At 39.5% G+C, this 23098-nt stretch overlaps 1 protein-coding gene across 1 annotated transcript in view; it reads right to left on the bottom strand.

Annotated features, from left to right (window-relative positions):
* Window positions 1–23098, bottom strand: part of EXOC2 (exocyst complex component 2) — a 300400-nt gene that overhangs the window by 88594 nt on the left and 188708 nt on the right. The window contains exons 21-22 of the mRNA XM_030210951.1: window positions 22809–22875; window positions 18506–18622 (exon numbers count right to left, since the gene is read on the bottom strand). Coding sequence (XP_030066811.1) covers window positions 18506–18622; window positions 22809–22875 — 184 coding nt within the window. The remainder of the gene's footprint in view (window positions 1–18505; window positions 18623–22808; window positions 22876–23098) is intronic.

Below are 23098 nucleotides of genomic sequence, written 5' to 3'. Positions count from 1 at the left end.
GAACTGGAATGCACTTCAGTGCAAGCTTGGGGTTATCTGGGCAATCCGAATTGAAATGTCCTATACGCCCACACTGATAACAAGGACATTAATGCCTAAAGTCTTTAGGTTTTTGGTATCTGAGGTTGCAGGACTATTTGGCTTAGGGCCCTGGCTGCCCTTAGAACAGGGCTGCTAAGGATAAGGATAGCTTCTCTTTGCCAACCAGGGACGGTTAACCATAAAGACGTCTACCAACTCAGCAGCCTTCTCAGGAGTATGGGGCTGGTGATCTTGAACATGTTCCCTCACCTCTGAATGACAACGCTGAAGAAACTGCTCCAGGATCATCAGGTTTTGGCAGTCCTCCAGGGTTTTAACCTCAGCTCCACTGAGCCACTGCTGACGCTGGTATCTTAGCTGAATCACAAGCTCGCTAAGTATCATCCGCCCCCCTTTGCAAAGTCCAGAACTTTAGTTTGTAGGTCTCGAGGGTAATGGCATAATGGTTCAACAAGGCTTTGTGTACCTCTCAAACTGGGCGCATTTCCCCATGGATAGCTCCTTAGAACGCCTCAAGTGCTCTACCAGGGAGCTTTCCTCCCAGATAGTGCACCCAGTCTTTCTGAGGAATCTCATTGAGATGGCAATTTTTCAAAGGCAGTTAGATATCCATCTATATCACCTCGGGTATCATCAAACTGTGCGAACAAGTTGGGCTCAATCCAGGCTGTGGATCCTACCCTGGGCCTTGACTCAGGGGTTGGGAAGGAGCTTTCGATATGAGCCACTTCCATCTCCACCTTTAATTTCTGCAGCTGGAACTCCCACTCCTCTCACCACTGTCGCTCTTCCAGTTCCTCTCGCCACTGCTGGAATTTACACTCTTCACACAGCAGCTGTTCTAACCGCTGTTGCTCTAGCATGTAGATCTACCGGATCTCAGTTGGTGTGGCCTCTGGCCCTGCCAACTCATGGTCCTCTGCCCACAAGGGGTCTGCTCTCCCCCCAGGAGAACTCTACATATGCTGGTCCTGCAGCTCCTCCCCACTGAGGTCATCTGGTTGCTCTGGTGTTAAGTCAGGCATAACCAGTGTCTGAGGGCTGCTACCAGTCTCCATCAGCATGCTGCCATTCTCCTTAACACTATAAAAAAAACTGAACGGGGAAGGGACCCTGTTACTACTGCACTCGTTCACTGTTTTCTGTGCCTGGAGATTATAGATTAAAAAAAATAATCTGAACTATTCAGTGGATGGTGACCCTCACTCCACGCACTGAGTCTGACAATCCCACCACTTTGTCACCAAAAAAGAAGACCACCCACCTGGGGTTACCCCATGGCCACGTAGAGGGTCTATCCCTAGCACAGCTCAGGGCCGTCTGCACCTGCCACTTGTGCTCTACACTAGCACCCTCCAACTGGGTCCCAACCACATCTGGGCGAGTCTCCCGCTCTCAAATTATCCTCAGTAATTTCTAGGTTACTGGGGGCCACACTCCCAGTGATCCCACAGTTCCCAGAAAGCATTCACAGAACCAACACACAAACCACCAGGATTCTTAGTCCAGACAAATAGGCAATAAACTAAAAATGTTTATTGTCATCACAAATATTGAACAGTGAATGGTAAAAAGAGATGGAACAAAAACAGCATAAACCAGGTAACTAAATATGGATCAATTATAAAACTATATAAACATTTGTTCACTACCTGAATAGTGTCTGAGAAGTACAGGAAATGTAGCTGCTCACAGGTTACAGAATATAACTGCTCATAGGGTCTCAGTAAAGAGGTCTCTCTCTCTACTTCCAAGCTGAGACTGGAGAAAAATCCAGTATTTCCTAGACAAATTTGAGCTCCTAGGTCAATCAGAGCCCAGAACACCAAGTTTTAGTTGGCCACATCACTACAGGTTACCTCTTACCTGTGTTAAAGACAGAACAGTCATTTCCCGGTAACAGCTTTTAAACATAAACATGCACCAACTGCTGGCCAAACTACAAAAATATACTTCAAGAAATAATTAATACAGTTTTACAAGCTTAAAACCCCATTGCTTTGTCACAACTTTTTTTTCCTGAATTCCATTATATTCTGAAGCACTCTCAACTATAAAAGATCTTACTTCTGTATTCCTCAAACCTAATCACTTGATATCATACATGAAATAAGCATTGCCCACCTTGTCTAGGTTGATAAATATGTAACTTTGAAGCCAATACAGAAGATACCTGCTTACTTTGTACCTTATGAATCAAAAAAAAAATGTTCCAAATAAACACAATGCAGGGGGCAATGTTCTTAGAAAAAGGAAGAACCTCCCCCCCCCCCCCCCCCCCCAGAGCAATAGCAATAAAGTGAAGGTAAGAAAATATAATATCTGTTAGATTATTATTCACTTAAATTTGGTGTAGTAACTGTCTCTATTGGGACCATGCCCTGATGCAGCATAGCAAAACACGTCATGCTGGCATGGGTCCGAGACAGTGAAATATCTACATAATTGATTAAGATGAGTAATTTTAAGAAATTCATTTAAGGATATTCATTAAAGATCGCTGATTGAGAAATAATTTTCTGAGATATGTTGTGAGACCGATGATGGTATCAGTGAGTCGTCGGGCACTGATCCCGGCATGAAACGAGTCACTGCCAAGGTCTCTTGTCACAGTTTAATTTTGCTTACCTTCACTTTATTGCTACTGCATTGTTTTTTTTTTCTTTTATTTTGTACCTTAAACATCAGGCTCAAGATCTTAATCTGAATCCTCTGTTCTATCGGAAGTCAATATAACTCTCTTAGTAGTGGGGTAATATGATCAAATTTAGATTTACCAGTCAAAACCCTTGACATCGCACTTTGTGTTACTTGGAATGCCCGTAAATAATTTTTCTTTAAACCAAGCATCAGCCCATTATAGTAGTCAAAACATGGTGTAACAATACTCTGAATTACTTTTCTGAAAATAGTACAATTGAATGGATTTTTCAGTCTTCTCAATATATACAACTAGTAAAAAAGGGCCCGTTTCTGACACAAATGAAACGGGCGCTAGCAAGGTTTTCCTCGGAGTATGTATGTTTCAGAGAGTGAATGTGCGAGTGTGTGTGTGTGAGTGAGAGAGAGAGAGAGAGAGAGAGAGAGAGAGAGTGAGTTTGGGTGCGAGTGTGTCTGTGAGAGAGAGAGTGAGTGTGTGAGAATGAGAGTGTGTGCAAGTGCGTATGTGAGACAGTGTGAGAGAGAGTGTGTTTCACACAGATACAGTGTGTGCAACAGAGAGAGAGAGAGAGAGAGAGAGAGAGAGAGAGAGAGAGTGTGTGTGTGTGAGACACAGACTCTGTGAGAGTGTGAGAGTGTGTGAGTGACTATGTGACACACATAGAGGGGCATAATCGAACGTCGCCGGCCAAATAGATCGCCGGCGATCTATGTAGGCGGCGGCGCTACAGCTGGCCAGAACCGTATTATCGAAAAAGATGGCCGGCCATCTTTTTTTTCGATAATATGGTTTAGCCTGGCCAAATGCTGTGGAGTTCGCCGGGTTTGAGATGGCCGGGTTTGTTTTTCAGCGATAACGGAAAGTTATGTTGGCCATCTCAAACCCCGGCCAAATTCAAGGCATTTGGCCATGGGAGGAGCCAGCATTTTTAGTGCACTGGCCTCCCTGACATGCCAGGACACCAACCAGCCACCCTTGGGGTCACTGCGGTGGACTTCAGAAAAGGTCCCACGTGCATAGCTCCCTTACTTTGGGAGCTGAGCCCCCCAACCCCCCCCCCTCAAACCCACTACCCACAAATGTACTGCACCCACTAAAATTGCTCCAGGGACCTGCATACAGCCTCTAGGACTTATTGCTGCTGTATAACTTTGGCACACCAGTTCACACCTGAAGACTAATCTCTCTGAAAAAGTCCTTTCTTGAAATAACCACATTTACTCACAGTTAACTGCAGATCAGAGGTTGTGCCCCACTGGCAAAGAGTCCCCTGGTACTAAGATTAGCAGTAGGTCAGAGCTGGCACAATGCCCTCTTTCAGCACCATTCAAGGTAAGAACTAAGTTCTCTAACGTGGGTAACACAGGAAAGGGAACTAAAACTGGCTTACAAAAATGGCCACTACCGCATGGACTACAACAGGAAACAAAACAGGGCACACTCTGACCCAGTTAGCAGGGGGGGAAAGCACCATGGGAGTAGAGCCCAGTACCCTACACCCACCACAATGCATTGTTAATGTGACTCTGCAGGGCACCTAACAGAAAAGGTGTCACACTCACCCGAGAGCCACATCGCAACCAGGGAAAGGCTGTTGGAGGATACAACACATTCTGCTGTCATGGAGGTGGGTACGGCATTTGAGGCTGGCACACTGGGGGAGTATGGGGAGGTCATACCCCATTCCCTCCAGTGGTCATCTGGTCAGTTGGGGCACCTTTTTGAAGCTTGGTCGTGAAAATAAAAGGACCAAGTAAAGCCGGCGAAATACTGCTTAACGCCGCTTTTTTTTTCCATTATCGGTGAAAGCCGGCCATCTGGTAGCCACGCCCATGCCTGCCCATGTCCCGCCTTCGCAAATCTGCCGACACGCCCCCTTGAACTTTCGCCGGTGAAGCAACGGGAAAGAGGCGATGCTGTCAAAAATGCCGCTTTTGATTATACCGATTTCGCCGGCCATCTCCCAATTTGTGTCGGAAGATGGCCGGCGATCACTTTCGATTATAAGCTGGATAGAGAGTGAATGTGATACAGTGTGAGACATAGAGTGTGTGAGAGTGTGAGAGAGAAAGACATTGACTGTGAGAGAGAGAGAGAGAGAGAGAGAGAGAGAGAGAGAGAGAGAGAGAGAGAGAGAGATACTCCCCCTCCCCTCTCTGGTGTCAGGCCCCCTCCCTCTCTCTCTGGTGTCAGGCCCCCCCTCTCTCTCTGGTTCCTGAGCGTTACTGAGCAGGACGCTGAACTCTGGCTGTGCTTCAAGGAACTGACCAATCCTATTTAATAGAATACACCTCCAACATTCTGAAGCCGAGAAACCTTGTGTGGTTGGTCACTTCTGCTTGTGACGAACCCGGAAGTACGTGATGTCAATTCAGGAGATGGATACAGAGAGCAGGAATGCCTCAGCCATGCAGTCAGCTTCAGAATGTTGGAGGTGCGTTTTATTATATAGGATTTCCTAAAGACATCTTTTACCAATTTTTGCACATGCCATTTTAAGGTTAAAGCAGAGACCATCACCACCCCTAGGTTTTGAATCTTATTCAAAATACTGATCGTAGTACAGCTAAAAACATATTCAGAGGACACATCATTACTCTAAAAGCTTGATAACAAAAGTATCTGTGTTTTGGCCTGGATAAGGCAATTCTATAACTGTGCGCTTGTGGTCATACATGCCATATTCTCATAAGTGCTGAGATAACTGGCACTTAAGCGAGAATGTACATTATGTACCAGAGCCTATATATGGCACCTAAAAAAATTCATATGGAACTGATTTCCACCTAAGTGTATTCTATAAGTGGCACTTAGAGTTATGCACGGTATATAGAAAACACTTAGTTGATATCCCACTGCCTAAAACTATGTGTCTCTCTTTACATCAATAAAAACCTGGCATAAATCCCAGCGCCAAGATTTACGTGCACTTGGCCATATTCTGTAAGTATGCATGTAAATTTTGGAATGCCCATGAAACGTCCATTTCCCCACCTCCTTTGAATTGTGCGCTTTAAAATGTAGGCACAGTTCATTATAGAATATGCTTAGCGAGTAGTGTGCATAAATTCTCATTATCGCCAAGTGGTGCTCTTTGTTGCATGTTAAGTGCTGTTAAATACACTGATTGCTTTGTAAAGCCAATTAAGTTAAACACATAGTTATAGAATACGCATGGATTTCTGCATGGAACTCTAGGCATGTTATATAGAATCCGGCCCTATGTGCTTAAATATATAAAATAGTGGAAATGCATTAGTTTATAACTGCAATGGGGCATGTAACATGGACAAAGCATGGCAGGAGCAGGGGCATCTCACCATCACACGTGCACAACTTACAGAACATGGTCAATTGCATGCAGATCATAGAACACTTGTGCACTCACTTATGCCTGACAAAAACCTGGCACATGTGCACATGGGCTTGTGCCAGTATTCAATAACATCTATGTGCAGAAATGTCCTTACAGAATTGGTGCTCAGCATGCCCTAGCATGGCACCACTTATACAGTTTTTCCTTTTATGCATAACCTCTGTGATAATATTCAGGGAAGTAAGCTGGCATAAGGGAAGTCAGCCAAGATGTTCATGCATGGGGCAAACTGCTCCAGAGTGTTAATTCTGTAGCACATAACAGACACAGTTAACTATAGTGATCATTCCCTGCATCTTTCCCATGCTTTCCTGGGATCATCATAAAATTCAGCACTAGGTACATAACATAAGATTTAACATGCTTTAGAGGATTGACCTGCACATTTGCTGTTTTTACTGGATGTTAAAACTCACACTGAACACAACATAGTTTAGTAAATAAACATCGAGTGGAGGAGTAGCCTAGTGGTTAGTGCAGCGGACTCTGATCCTGGGGAACTGGGTTCGATTCCCACTGCAGCTCCTTGTGACTCTGGGCAAGTCACTTAACCCTTCATTGTCCCAGGTATAAGTAAGTACTTGTATAGAATATGTAAACCGCTTTGAATGTAGTTGGAAAAACCACAGAAATGCGGTATACAAGTCCCATTCCCCATTCCCACAATATTGACAAATAGGATGCACTGAAAAATAGCCTTTAAAAACAAACAGAAAGGGGACATTATTAAACACTTTGGAACTACCGCCCGGCTACCGCATACTCCAGGCGGTAATTCCATTTTTTACGTGCATCCAATATGCATGGCAGAAAATATTTTTTAGTTTCTACCATGTGGAGCTAACCGGGCAGTAATCGGCAGTTTATGCGTGCTGACAATTACCGCCCGGTTAACGTGTGAGACCTTACCGCTAAGTCAATGGGTTGCGGTAAGGTCTCAGGCCCAAAATGTATGAGCGCCAATTTTTATTTTGATGCATTTTTGGCCCCCTCCCCCCCCCCCCCCCAAAAGCCTTTTTAGCAGGAGCGCTGAAAAATGGACCTGTGAGTGTCCAATACACGCACCTACAACAGCGCAGGCCATTTTTTAGCACACCATAGTAAAAGGACCCCTGTATATCTCTATTATGTGAACTTTACACCCTAGGTGGAAACAAAGTAGGAGTGTATTTTATATCCACACCACAGCCTGATCTTCATGTCTTAATATCAGGTTGGCTCATGAGGGCTGGAAAATATGCACATTTTATCAGTTAGTATTGAAAATTTACCCTATGCTAGAAGTCACAGAACAGTTTACATATGGGCAAACTGAAAACCTTATATATTAACTTAACAAAGGAACTCTTTAATGGGATGATGAGCCTCAAAGGAATAATTCACAGTGAATGTACACAATCTAAGAAATCCAGGTTTATGAATTTTGAGTCAGAAAGTCTTCCCTATGTACCGGAAGGGTGATCACTGTACTTGTAAACATTTTATACATTTCTGGAAATAAACTCAGTACAAAGCTTAAGAGGTTCAAGTCATAACATTTCTCATAAAAAATGATTAATCTTTATGAAAAGGCAGGAAAATGAGACATCTAATGCCGCCCACTCTGACATTTTCATTCTTTGAAAAAAAAATCTGCCATCATGAGACATTACTTGTAAAGGAAATTGGGTTGTTTAACCTTTTAACAGGATAATCAAGATAAAAAAATGTGTTATTAAGAAGTCTGATACTATTAAATACCTAGAAATCTGATTGGACACACAGTCAGACAGTTTTTGTAGCACCATCTCTAGTAGAAATAACGGCTTTCAAAACTTTCCTGTAGCAAGCTAAGAATCTTTCTATTCTTGTTTTTGAAAATGCTCCCACTCTTCTAGCTGAGAAATATTTTCAGTTTCCTTGCATGCACTGTATATTTGGCACCACCCCAAAGATTTTCAATAATATTCAAGTCTGGGGAAACCTTTATTTTACTTTCTAGCAAATAATTCATGGTTAATTTTAAGATATGTCATGGCTCATTGCCTGGTGAAATAACCAACCCTTTTTCAGCTTCAGTCTCTTCACTAACAGTTGAACCATTCTTCCTTCTACCCGCATAATTTTCTGTGTCACTGGCTACCACACAACCCCCAAAGAAGCATTGAAAAGGTCAGGAGTGATATCGAGAGACTGGGGAAGGATGACAGTGGTCCCTTTTCACAAAAGCAGAAATAAGAAAAAGGTCAGAAACTACAGAGCAGTTAGCCTTAACTCTATGGTGAGTATATGAATGGAAATGCTGCTAAAAAAGAGGGTAGTGCAGTTTCTGGACTCTAATGGATTGCAGGATCCGGGGGAGCATGATTTTACTAGAGGTAGGCCTTGTCACACATCTGATGGGTAACCAGAGTTGAATCAAAAGAGGGTATCAGTCATGACTGTACTTAGATTTCAGTAAAGCCTTTGACATTATTCCCCATAAGTGACTTATGGTTAAACTGAGTGACCTATATAGTATAGGGGCTCATTTTCAAAACACATAGCCTTCCAAAGTTCCATAGAAACCTATGGAACTTTGGAAGGCTAAGTGCTTTGAAAATATTGGCTCCTAAAGAGACTGACTGGGTTAGAAATTGGTTGGGTGGGAGGTGACAAAAGGGTAGTGGTAAATGCAATTCAAGCTGAAGATAAGGCAAATTACCAGTTGTATGATGTAGGGGGCCGGTCTTTGGTCTGGTTCTTTTTAACAATACTGTAATGGCGATGGTGATCACTGCTCTGTTTGGATATTCAATGCCGGCCACAATCCAGATACCAGAACTGAAAATCCTTTCGCTGCCACAGCCAACATATTGATTGAGTTGGCTGAGTATCGGGTGTTATCTTGACATAACATTTTATTAACTAGAAGAACATCTACTTTAATGCAAACTACCTTGAATGTGGATTATGTTCTAGTACTATGGGCTTGGAGTACAAGGGCAGAATAGTGAAAAATGAGCAAGTGTTCAAATATATAAGAGGTCAAGTTATAAAGATGTCACCTCTTACACAGAAATACCTATGTATTTTTAAACTTTGTTCACTAATTTAAAATGCAAAATCTTTGTTGCATAAAACATACAACCAACTATGAGCGCAAGTATTCTCAAAACACAGTAGCAACAAACATAAGAAATTCCATACTAGGTCAGATTAAAAGTCCATCAAGCCTAGTGTCCTGTTTCCAAGTGTGTTCTGGAATACAGTTTATTGTACCAGGTTTTATATTGTGCTATTCACTCCCGTTCCATGAGTTGTTCCATGTGTTGTTTTCGTGTTATTTGGATTACTTTGTTTTCCCATAGTATATTGGTGTCTGATAAGATAACTACTTTATACACTGCCCTGATATTCCTTTTGAAAGGCAGTATAACAAATTTTATGAAAATCAATCAATATAAGTCACAAGCACTTTGTAGGATCACCAAATGTAGAAAGATCCTATGTGCTTATTCCCTGGGATAAGAAGTGAATCTCCCCAAGTCTACCTTAATAGTATGTACTTTTCCTCCAGGAACTTGTCCAAACCTTTTTTAAACACAGCTATGCTAAATGCTTTTACCACTTCTTCTGGCAAAACATTCCAGAGCTTAATTATGCATCGAGTGAGAAAAAACATTTTCTCTTGTTTGTTTTAAGGGTACTATTTAGTAACTTTATGGCATGTCCACTACACTTTGTACTTTTGGAAAGAGTAAACAATCAGTTCAAGTTTACCTGGTCCAAACTACTCAGAAATTTACAGATTTCTATCATATCTCCCTTCTATCTTCTCCAAACTAAAAAGCCCTAACCTCTTCCACCTTGCCTCATAGGGGAGTTGTTTCGTCATCTTTTCATACATATATTTCTTACATATCCAAAATATGTCTTTTTTAAAACCAAGATTGATTCCTTCCATGAGGTCACTTTTGTCACAGAATGCCTTACAAATGCTAGTGTTGTCTCTAGCCATTCATAACCTTGATTACTGTAATTCTCTGTTTTTAGGCCATCGGCAAATAGATATTCACTATCTTCAAATAATTCAAAATACCACCATAAAATTTATTACAGGATCTAAAAAATGTTATCATAATAACTCCTCTTTTAAAGAATGAGCACCAAACTACTCATCCTAGTCGTCAAAACTCATAATTACAAGATTTCCATCTTTTCTTTCTCACCTATTAATAACCAAGATGCTCATTTTCAAAGCACATAGACTGACAAAGTTACATATGTTACTATGTAACTTTCTAAGCCTATTGTGCTTTGAAAATGAGCACCTTACTGTCCTTCTAGAGTTCTTAGATCAACTGAGGGAAATCTTCTTGTGATATCTTGTTTAGGCAAATTCATTTGGACACTGGAATTCTATTTTTTAGTGTACAGGGACTCTTGCTCTGAAAACATATTCCTGATTCCCTAAGGATGGAATTTTCTTACCCAGTTTTTAAGAGAGATTTGAAGACTTATCTTTTCATGAACATTTTTAGCGGAGACTGATCTGCATTTATTCCTGGACTTGGTGGGGTGTGTGAGCCAAGTGACTGAATCATACTAGGCTGAAGTAACTTTGCAACTAAAATGCTTTATTTTATCTGTTATATATATATATATATATATATATATATATATATATATATATATATATATATATATATATGTTCTTGCATTTCTTTCCCTATTTTGATAATGTTATAAATTGTAAACTACCATGATAGTCCTCTAAATGGCAGTATATTCAGTTTAAATAATCTGTAAACTGTAATCCTTTTGGTTGCCCTTATCTGCACTATTTTAAAATTCTGCTGTATGGAGTGATACAGAAGCATTATGATATATTTTTTTGTTTTATTCTCTATTTCTTTCCTAATATTCTGTTTGCATTTTTTTGGCACTGCTGCACATAAATCAGATGATTTTAAAGAATATTATGTTATACAATTCTTGTATTACACTATGTTTCAAATGGATTACAAGTGGATTAACATTAATGTAAATCCTATATAATAGGAGAATTACAACACACCATCACTTAATATATTAAACTGCATAACTGTTTTTACAATCTTACTCAAATTTTTCCTTAAAAAAGTAAATCTTAAGAGCCTTTCAGAAGTGATTTTCCAAATACTCAAAGGCAGTGAGTTCCAAACCTTCACTCCTTGATACATATATGAAGATTTCAAAAAGCATTTGAATTGTACATTCTTTCCAGACGGATAATTTAATTTCAAGCCATGTTCTTTACGCGCTAAGCAAAAAACAGATAGAAAATCCAAATAGTGAACTATATGACTAGGATTATCACCATATAAGGACTTAAAAATCAAGCTGGCCAGTTTAAACTTCATCCTTACATCAATGGGGAGCAAAAGTGGAGTGGACCTCTCAAATCTACTTAACCCACCTAGATCATTTTCTTGGGCAGTGACACCTAGGGGTTAATTCTATAAGAAGGATGACAACACTTAAACGCCATGAATGCGTGTGAATGACTAGAATACTGGTATATATGTGCATTTGTGTGCACATACATATGTAAACGCCAATATTCCATCTAACATGCTAAAGGAAATAGTATATAGTTTTTGAAGGTGAGCAAGCACATGGCCAGAGTCTGGGTGAAGAGTGGGCAGGGTGCAAAATTATGCATGTAAATTATAGACTGCTATAATTTACACACATTCTTTTTTAGCAATCTAGGAGTCAGCACTTACACTGGCTCCATGGCCAGTGTAAGAGGTCATGTGTAAAATATATGTGTGTTTGCTCTACTATACTAATATTCTAAGTAGTAAAGTAGGTACCTACTTTCCTTTACAGAATAGGGTCCAAATAGCTGTCCCTTTATAGAATTACCTTCCTAGAGGTTAATTTTATAACAGGACACTTAGGATAAAAGGGTAAGAAGGTTGCTATTTAGGCTCTATTTTATAAAGAAAGTAGATACTCCTAGCATAAGTGACAGGTGTGGACATTTATACCAGTCCTAGAGCAGGTGTAAATGATTACACCAATATTTGTAATGTACATGCGTAAATTATAGTATTTTATAATGTATGTGCCTACTTGTGTGCTCTGCCCACCCTCCACCACTGTGGATGTCCAACGGCAAAGTACAAGCCATCAAATCATGGCATGTACTTTTCAACTACTTGCATTCTGTACAAGTAAATAATTAAAATATCCCAAAGTGGATACATAATTTACCGCTTAAAAGTATGTGACCCTTATAGAATTACCCCTCTAATGTGGAACCTATTATCGTGTAATTGCAATTTGGGTTATTCTTTCCTATGCACATCACTTTGCACTTGTCCACCACATTAAATTTCATCTGCCATTTGGATGCTAAGTCTCTTGATCTTGCAAACAGTTCCTTCAGTTTCTCACAATCCACATGTGATTGAACAACTCTGAATTATTTGGTGTCATCTGCAAACTTGATCCTGTCTCTCATTGATCCCATTTTCAGATCATGTATACATATGTTAAAAGCAATGATATCAGTACAGATTCCTGGGATACTCCACTATTTACCTATCCTCCACTGAGAAAACTTCCCCTCTAAATGGTCAGTTGTGAAGATGTGTTAGATCTTTAAGTTGCATTATTTGACCCTTAACACGACTTAAAGGGCCCTAATGAAGTTTGACCTATTTTACCACAGAAATATTTAAGTCATGGTGGGTTACATACTAATGGGATACAAAACATTCAAAGGTATGTAAAAAAAAACAACCCAAAAACCCTAACATAACTTGCGGTGTGCATCAAGTACACAGCAAGTTTTATTAGGGTCTATAAATTATGGTAAAATAACCCCATTTTGCGGATGCCACTGGAGTATTAGGCTGTGGCTTTATGGCCCGATGCTCACGGGCTGCTGAAGTAATGCTGCTTGCAAGGTGTCTGAAATGCCACAAATTGCTGAATTACATGGTAAGTCGAGGTGTGATAAAAGATTGCCTTTTACTGCACTTTGATAACTCCCCCTCCTTAATTCTCAGAGTCTCTCATGATGGACATTGTCAAATGTTTTCTGGAAGTCCAAAACACTACAGTGGCTGGTCTACCTTTATCTACATGTTTATTCTTGTCTTCAAAATATATGTAGCAGATTGGTGAGACAAGACTTCCTTTTGGCTAAGTCAATGTTGGCTTTGTCCCTTAAATCATGACTATCTATATGCTTGGTAATTTTGTTTTTTTATAATAGTTTCTGTAGAATGATAACAGATTTGCAGTCTTCCATAAATTTTATAGACTTAGATTCAATTATTTGGTCTTCCAAACCCCAGCTGAAGGTGAGTTACATCCAGGTACAGTAATTATTCCTTACCCTAGAAATTTCACAATATGCATTTGTAGTTCAGGCAGTGGAAATTGATATTACTTGCCCAGAGTCATACAAGTGCCAATGAAAAAAGTGGTATTTTAACTTTGGCTTCCCAGGGTCCAGCTCACTGCTCTGTTAGGCTACTTCTCTATTCTCATGAAAAATACTTTTTATCCGTGGTTATAAAATATTGTATATATAGATACTGCCATAAGACTTATTTTAAGTGTTGTATATCTAGCCTAATCTGTAAAAAAGAATTATAGAATATCAAGAGTTTCTTGAATTCTTAAGGAATGCCTATTCCGTGGTTTTAATCAGGGATGTGGCGTCAGAAGCAATTTTGGGTGGAGTTGGAATCAGTAAAAATGTATCAACTCCGTCTCCAGCTTCAAAATAAAAACTAACAACAATATAAAATATGATAAATTTATCATTTTATACTTGTATATTTTTTTGATCAAGTTCTTTGTTCAAACTTCAAATAAATATATTTTGAGGTCTATTAGTCCTAATTTTGTACATAAAAAATATCCCATGTTTCGGTAATTATTTTTTTATTTTATTTATTAGGATTTATTTACCCTCTTTTTGAAGGAATTCACTCAAGGCAGTGTACAGCAAGAATTTCTCTTAGATTTATTATTCATAGTTGGAGTTGAAGTCAGATGGTGGAAAAATAGAGGAGTCCGAGTCAAAATTGAAGGTTTGGTGTACTGACTCCACAGCCCTGGTTTTAATTAGGAAGCCAAGCCTCTACTTGCTGATGCCTTCTGGGGCTGACAGGGGAGGGTAGGTAGGAGGAAGGGCTGTTATTTATTGTTTATTTCTCAATGTGCTGAATTCTTGGAGAATGTAACTAGAAATAACAATATCCGCTTTTTAAACTTCCCTAAAAAAGTTGGAGTTTTACCAAGGGAAATGCTCAGAAAGTATATTACTGAGATACTTGGCGTTTCAGAGGAAATGGTTCCACCATTTACACAAATATATTACTTGCCCCTGAAACACCAAGTGTCTCAAGAAAAGTCAGAATTAGATATTTCATTGATACTGGAATCCTCAGACACTGACCTAGTTAAAGCTTCTACTTTAATTGCCACAGTAGCCTTGTCACCAGATAAGAACTGGCTGATGAGACTTTTCTTCCAAAATAAGGATAAGAGCTTCCTTGGTTTAAAAGTTAGTCTCTTCCCTGATGTGACCAAGGAGACTCAAAAACGTAGACAAAGCTTTTTACTTATGAGGCCTGGTGTAATTCAGTTAGGAGGTACGTTTTTTTTTAAGTACCCGTGCAAATGCCTAGTTAAATATCAATCCAATAAATATGTGTTTTATGAGCCGGCACAACTTTCCTCGTTCCTGGTTGCAAAAGGACAGGGGAGTAATTAACATATAGCCCTATATATAGGAGAAGGTTTCTGTTATGAGCACCCGATAATGGAAAGCTTCCTTAATTATTTCTTTTTAGAATCCACATTGTAAATTTTGAATCTCACTAATGTGGCCTTTAATTAACACACTGTAATTGTTTGAATATTAATTTGTTTCTTTATATATTTGAACAGTGATGTTATTTACTTGACAAGTTAATTTTTGCTTGTTTTAATATATGTAAATTGTTAAATAAAGAATATAAAAAAAAATTCTCAATGTGAAGCAGCAATGTCTGGCTGTATTTAATATAATATATTTTTTAAAAATACTGTAGCCTCCAGAACCACAGACAGTCTAGTTTATGCTGTTTAAATTCCATCCCTCTTGTTTCAGATCCTTCAGTTTACTTACAGATGCTGAAATATATTTTCTTCTCTCTTCCTACTGCTTTTCTCCTAAATTTTGTTTTATACTCTCACCCATATCTTCATCCTCTCCCTGTCTTCAGGTGCAGATTTGTTGAAGTTGATTTTTGTGGCTCTGGATTGGAGTGGGAACAGTGGTATGATTTTTCTTTTGTGGAGCTGGAGGACATGTTAATGAGTGGGTGGTAATGTAAAGGAAGATGGGCCCAGAGCCCAGATAAAATGGAGCCACACAGTGAGTTAAGGTGAAAAGAAATAATACTTATTAAAGGTGTGAGGTAGGTGGTCCTGTTCCATTCACAGGTGGGGGAGAAGGTAAACATATCTATTTAGATTTAAACATATAACTAGTCCTTTGATGTAAGAATGTTCTTTCATGGCCTACTCCTGCAGGGCCATGGTGTGAACTATTATGTCTCAGCAAGGCAGCACAGTCCACTTGCCTCTGTTCTGGATCCTCAGAGTTACCAGTACAATCTTTAGCAAATAACTTAGGCCAGTCTGTGTCTGACTAGGCCGAAAAGGGCAAGTTTTCAAGGATCTAAGTTGACATGAAACAGATATTGGATGCCCTTAGCACTACACGTGCGGAGAGTTGCACCAGCACATGATGTCATGTAGGGGCTAGCCTGGAACATCCAAAAGCGTGCCTGCTCTTGTGGCATGTGGCCGAAGGGGTGTGATCAAAGGGGCCTGAAGCCTATACTCCTTTTGCTTTATTCATTTTTCCTTATTTGTTGCTTGAATTATTGGGAAACGCAAGGGAGTGACTAAGAGCACAAAAGTTCCTTCTAAACCTCCGGGGCTTATGGATAAGCATGTACCTCTGGCTCCTAAACACTCAAGTGCTACCTGACTCTTCCACCCTGGATTCAGTCGTCTCACTAAGCTGGGGGAGAGACCTACCCCTCCCACACCTATAACTTCTTTAAGTCCAGTAGCTCTAGAAGGTATCCTGATGCACTGAGAAGGGAAGCCCCTAATATTGTTGCTGGGTCTCCATTACTCCAGAAGGGACCCTTCTTTATTGCCTAACCCTGTGGTTTGAAGTGAACAAATTTCTAAGGAAGAGTAGTCTCCTCCTTCAGACGGAGGATGTATGGAAGATTGTGCACAGTTTGGAGACTCTCCTGAAGAAACCAGTTGCTCAGTTGTGTGAATTTTCTTCCAAGTAGTGCAGCATGTTGGTGAAATTGAGGCTCCTTGGAGATATAGTTTGGGATTTTGCAAGCAGAAGGGTCTTCAGGGATTAAAAATAATCTAATCTTGCATAGGCAAGTGCAAGTTATGCAGAATCAGATGAAAAGTACAAAATTTGTGTATATTGAATTTCTCTGTTTGCCCCTACTTAGTTCCTGATATACTGTTTCTTCAATAGCTTAATGAAGTCTTATTGTTACCTGATAGTGACAAAGTAATGATTTCTTCATGTTATTATTTGTCAAGAACAACTGTTCAGGTTAATTCACCAGAGGGTGCGGCTGATACATTGGGTCCAATTGAATCATTTAACTAAATTCCTAGAAACTTCTCATGTCCAATTTGCAGAGCGCTCTACTTTGCTGATGACTTTGATGGATGAGTGATAAAATTCTTACTTTAAGAAGGAGAAGTATTTTTTTGAGGAGGAAAATTACAAATTTTTCCTGATGTGGTTCGAGTCACTCAAAATCACAGGATATCGTTTCTCCGCTTGAAACCTAGAGCACTTCCTATTGGGGCAACTTTTTTGGTGAAATTTTATGATCAAAATTTTTTTCTTTGATCCAATATAGTTAGAGACTTTTCTGTTAGATAAAGAAGCTAAATGAATCTGTTGTTTGTATCTCATTTAAATTTTTTTTTCCTGGGGAGAGTAATGCATTGCCCCCCCCTAACCCAGGCTCTTTCCCCGGCTATAGCCAGCTCTGCAATTTTTTTTTTTTTTTTTGGGGGGGGGGGGGGGGGGGGCACAGAGGTGGACCGGGGAGAGAGCCTGTTGTTAAACATTTACCAGCACACCACTGATGTGGTGGCACTATATTCGAATATTCCACAGGATCGGGCTTTGGAAGTAGCTTGCCATTATTTTCAGCAGGCGGCTACCCCTGGTGACAAAGAGGCATATTTTCAAAGCACTTAGCCTTCCAAAGTTCCATAGGTTCCTATGGAACTTTGGAAGGCTAAGTGCTTTGAAAATATACCTCAAGGTGTCTTTATTGCGCATGTTGCTAACTTATGTGATTTGTAAAAACTACTTTGAATTTCAGCAAAAGGTTTTCACTCAAATCAGAGGGGTAGCCATGGGGGCCACTGTTACGCCATTGATTGCATGTTTATATATGACCATGTTTGAAGATAAATATGTGCACCCATCTATATATGAGGACCACATTATAATGTGGAAGCGCTTTATTGATTACATCATTTTTATCTGGGAGGGATCTAGAGAGATGCTTGAAACCTTTATTGAGTATATTAGTGGCAAAAAGCGGGGTATAAATGTTCTAAAATAAATAAATAAATAAATAAATAAACTGTTATCCTCATATTAAATTTACTGTTCAAATACAGAAGTCAGAAATTCAATTTCTGGATGTTAAGATAATGAAAACGGCAGATCATAAGTTAATTACCACCATTTATAGGAAGGAAACTGATAGAAACACTATTTTGCATTTCTTTAGTTGTCATCCTGGTGCCCTCAGGAGAAGAGAATGCACAGATTTGAAGGTGGTGTGCTAACAGTATGGTTTTGTCACGCCAGTACAATTATGTGTATTTCCTATTTACAATAGGAATACTTGTATATTTTTATACATTTCCTCTCTGTGTTTGCTTTACCTTAGACTAGAGGCATGCATACGACAGTGTGCTCATTTCTGACATGACTTGAAATACTTATCTGTGTTAAGTTTGTAGGAAGGTATGTAGATAGGTAGGTATATATGTAGGTATGGTCTTTAAAACCTTTTGAGAATTCACTCTAGTACTTATAGCTGCTGACACTTACATGTGGAGGTGTCAAAAATCAGCACTTCCATATATAATCGCTGGCACCTTTATGGAAGATGCAGAGTAATGCTGCTCTTTTTGTGTATGCTCCTGCTGTGTTTGCCAATGTAGAATTCTGGAGGAACTGTGAACATCCTGACCTGGACAACCCAATTCCTATGCTAGATGGGGCTTCACAGTTCATGACACAATAAACAAATATTGGATATATAGAAAAATATCTATTACATCACACGTTTTATTTAAATGCATGATCACTAATTAAAGTTAACCCTTACCTGTGTTATTTTTTCTATTCCTTGGAAGCTGTGTTTCTCAAAATGCTCAGCCACATTTAGGAAAGTGTGACTTTCCAAATAACGACAGTTGCTGAGAACAATTAGAAGCCTTTGTTCCTAAAAGTTTAGGAAAAGGAAAAAAAAATGAAATGGAGAAAGAACTTACATTTATTTTAAACAAAATAGTTTTCAATTTTAGCTTTAGTTTTTCTATTTCTTGCAAGATCTCTGTTCTTTCCTTACTTCTTCCAATTATGTCTTATGTGGGCATCATCAAGTAAGGGATCCAACATTCTTTTTATTTTTTCCTATCAACAAAGTACTGCCGATAAACCACAATCTTTTCTAAGTTGTTTCTTAATATAGCTGTCTGAAAAAGTAAATCTCTCAATAAAAGCAATCTTAGCTCGTCTCCCTGCTAGCTGTGACTAAAAGTTTGACAGTACCACGAGTACCGGTCAGTTTAAGAGAAGCCTCAACGAAATATCAACTTCTAGTTTTTATCAAGGCAAACCTTTAACCCCTGGGCTGACACACACACTTTAAGGGGTACGCCTACTAAAGGGCGTTAAGCTCTAATGTGCTTAGTGCATGCAAAAACAGTTAACACAAACCATGTTAAAGCATTTTACAGTAAGTAACTTTTTTTTCGTATTTATTTTCTAGAGGGCGGAGAAAGTACATGGACGCTCTATCCAGCTAGCATGTTCTGATTAATCCGCACTAACTGGTTAGTGCATGAATAACGTGGGAGCCCATAGCACCTCATAAACAGGAAGCGATACATGCTCCCCTTCAATTTTCTTCAGGTTACATGTGCTAATGTGAACATTAGCATACGACCTGAAACAGATAATGAAAATTGCCATATTTCCTGGGTGTGCTTCAAATGGGCTTTGAGCACAAGAAAGTCCTGTGTTAGCAAGAGCTAAGCCCATTTACTAGCACACGTTAACAGACATACCCTTAAGTGTTCATTTGAAATACAATTGCATGCTGTATCAGTTCAAATATGTTGAAAATGCTACTTGAGGTGCCAAGCGATTAGTATGCAATATTTGATTTTTTTAAAAAGATAAATTAAAAAAACATTTCTGTGGGTAATACAGGGCTGTACCCATGGAAATAAAATTTTATAAAATTGCATGCACAATATATGTATAATAATTGTAAAGCTTATACTTACATCAAAATGAGGTAAATGCAAAAACAAATAAGAGCATACATTTAGGAGCTCAGCTTTTTTAGAATAATGGGCCCAAAATATTTAAAACTTGACCTAGACAGAAATCATGATCCGTTCAGAATTACATAATGTGCAAACAGAAATGTATCAATTTGGTTGACCATTTCAGTGTTTTTTTGGCATATGTATTCTTTCTCAAAGTTACAAAATGTTCCACACGAGATGGGGTCATACTGAACCTGATGTTTACAAATGGGGAGAGTGTTTCTGACATTACAGTGGGTGATCATTTGGCACCTAGTGGTCACTGGAGGGTACGGTTCAAAATTAAGACTATGTTTGGGGGGGGGGGGGTGTCAAGTGACGACTAGCTAACAGGCAGAAGCACCTGAACAGAGCTCCTGGGATTGCTAAAACAATCTGCAAATACAATTGAGTGGTATTATGCAACACTGGCCAAATTAGCTCTGACCATGCCCCTTTACATCTAGAAATGAAAAATAAGAAACAGGGCTTCACTTCTCTGGGGTCCTGGTTCATGAATACAGCCCTGCTATCGAATGAGTATCTGAATCAACTGGAAACATTCTTAATTGATTATCTTGAGATTAATGATAATGGTGAAACTGATTTGATAACCATGTTGAAAGCCTTGAAAGTAGTCCTTAGGGGAAAGTGTGGAGAAATGGGATCACGAGAGAGAAAACGCAAAGCCTAATACAGAACCCAACTATTACAGAACACGAAGAGGTTGGAATGAATACATAAGGCAGACCCTTCTGATTTAGTGTCTAGGCAGGTATGCATTAGCCTTGGAAGAAGTGGAAGGTATTTATAAAAAATGGGTCTTAGGAATTACTTATATGGAGGGGAAATACACAAATTCTTGGCTAACCAGCTTAAAAAGAGGGTGACTCAAAAAATGATAGGGGCAGTGTGAGATATAGTGGACAACTATATTAGGACCAAAAACGGATAGAAAGATGCTTCACTGCATACTATTCAAATCTGTACAACTCAGAGTTGGGAGGCACTGAGGATCAGATTAGGGTTTTTACTTCTCTCCTAGCTCATAAACAATTTAGGGGTCCTTTCACAAAACCACCGTAAAAACTGAGAGGTGGTCTTACAATACCAGACTTTAGAAAATATCAACTTGTAGCTCAAGTAAGAACAGATCTATACTGGTATACAGAAAAAGTAGATCAACATTGGCTAAGTATGGAAGGAAGAGATTTAAAAGAAGAATCTTTAATACGTTTATTATTCAGAATGAGGGAATTCATTCCAGGGAAGGTTATGTTGCATCTATTGGTTGGTCCAGTGCTGAAAGCATGGCACTGGGTGCTGGACCTTTTCCAAACTACTCCACCCATTAAAAATATTTTACATGATAGATAGTTTGGATCTAGAGAGGATCATCACAGGTTTCAGTGGCTATTAAGTAATAACTTATCTAGATAAGGGATTTCATATAAAACAGAGAGTTTATCTCTAGAGAAGTAATACTTGCACAGAATGGTCCAGAAATTGGCAACTAAGATTTAATGCTAATTTATTTATTTTGGATTTTGCTCACACCTTTTTCAGTAGTAGCTCAAGGTGAGTTACATTCAGGTACACTACATAGTTCCCTGTCCCAGGAGAGCTCACAATCTAAAAGTTTGTACCTGCTAATAAATGCAGGGCCATGTACTTGGGCTACAGAAACCCAAGAGAGCAGTACCATTTAGGAGGAGAAGTACTTCTGTGCTTGATGAAGAGTGAGTCATGGAGGTGATCCTTATTGATGATCTTAAGGTGGTCAAACAGGTAGAAAGGGTGACTACCAAAGCCAGAAGGTTGCTTGGAAGCACAGTAAGAGGAATAGCCAGCGGGAACAAGGAGGTGATAGTGTCTCTGTATAAGTTTCAGCTTTGGAAAAGGTTGTCCGTCAAGTTAAAAAAATCTATGACAGGCTTTGAACCCATACCCCCGAGTTGGGTATTACTACCTAAACATGGGTTATTGCCTTTGGTGTGGGAAATGGTGACTCAAAGTCCTCAGTTGGGAGTAGTTCCTGGTAGATGGAAACATGCAATGGTGACTCCTGTGCTTAAGAGAATGACCTTAGATTCGTTGATGCCAGAGAACTATAGACCTATTTTAAATATTTACTTTTTAGCAAAGGTTGTGAAGAAAATAGTGGTGACAAAATTTGTGGATTTTAGTGAGGAAGCAAGGGTGTTACACTCAAGACAAACGATACATGCAGCACCACTGATGAGAATGTAGAGTCCTTATGCATACGCGGTACTGAGTCCTATGTCGGACCTTCTCAATGTTGCGTTGGTGCAAACAATGTCGATGCTGATGGCGATACAGGTTCTGCATCGAGTATCAAATCTCCTGCCATGCTCAATGCGGATGCCAATGTCGACGCAGAACCAAAAAGATTTTCATGCTAGACTCTGCGGGCTTTACGGGTCCTCGCTTGCATTTACACAGAGGCTATACTGTATGCCCCGGTGCTCTGGACCCAGTTATAGGAGTCTGTGCCTGAAGTAGTCCTATTGCAATGAGTACACTTAAAGCCACTCAGCACCTTTGGCATGGAGGGAAAAAGGGCTGATGAAAGGTCAAAAGGCTCTAATAGCCTGGGGAGATTGAGTAATTGCGTAAAATGTTCAATTCTTCTTAGGAAAAGAAGGGCTCAGAGGCTCCAAAAGGTCAAAAATTAAAAAATAACTGGAAAAATGTATGCTTTGAACAATTTAAGACAGAAAAAAGAAGAATATGAAGAGAAAATTTCCCGAAAAAGGGAAGGCACCAAAAAGGCAAAAGTTTGACACGCTGAGGAAAGATGAAAAAATATAAAGATATAAAAGTATCTTGCAAAATAAAAGAGCAGTGCTTATGTACCAATTTAGCCGACCCTCCCACTTCCCCCCATGAGGGCTAAAGTGGGCACAAACTGTTGATAATCTCTATAGCGCAACAGACAATGATCATAGGGATGCAAATGCATCTCTTGCAACATGATAACATCCCCCAGAGACTCCCAGTGTCTGCCTCATGTAAATGAATAATTCAACTGCCATATTGGTCTATCAGACCACACAGAGAAGCCACACTTACAGAAGATAAGCTGATGTCTTCATGCATGCTTCCAAACAGGTCAGGGGATGAAACATCCATAGAAAGACTGAAAAATAAAACAAAAAGTGGTAAATTATTATTGAGAAACAAGCAAAAGTGGTAAAATTACAACCCGTCCACAACTGAGGCGTCATGATTCTACCAACGTCCTGGAAGTGAACTGAGCAGTATAACATTGCTGCTCTCTATCATCAGTTCAACCACCTCAGAATCGCTGCAACTTCAATTTACTCTACAATCACTTCATGATTATTTGTTGTTCTTCAACT

The sequence above is a fragment of the Microcaecilia unicolor genome, chromosome 1 (assembly GCF_901765095.1).
Source record: "Microcaecilia unicolor chromosome 1, aMicUni1.1, whole genome shotgun sequence".
Classification (NCBI taxonomy): domain Eukaryota; kingdom Metazoa; phylum Chordata; class Amphibia; order Gymnophiona; family Siphonopidae; genus Microcaecilia; species Microcaecilia unicolor.
This window is presented reverse-complemented; position numbering and strand designations above follow the sequence as displayed.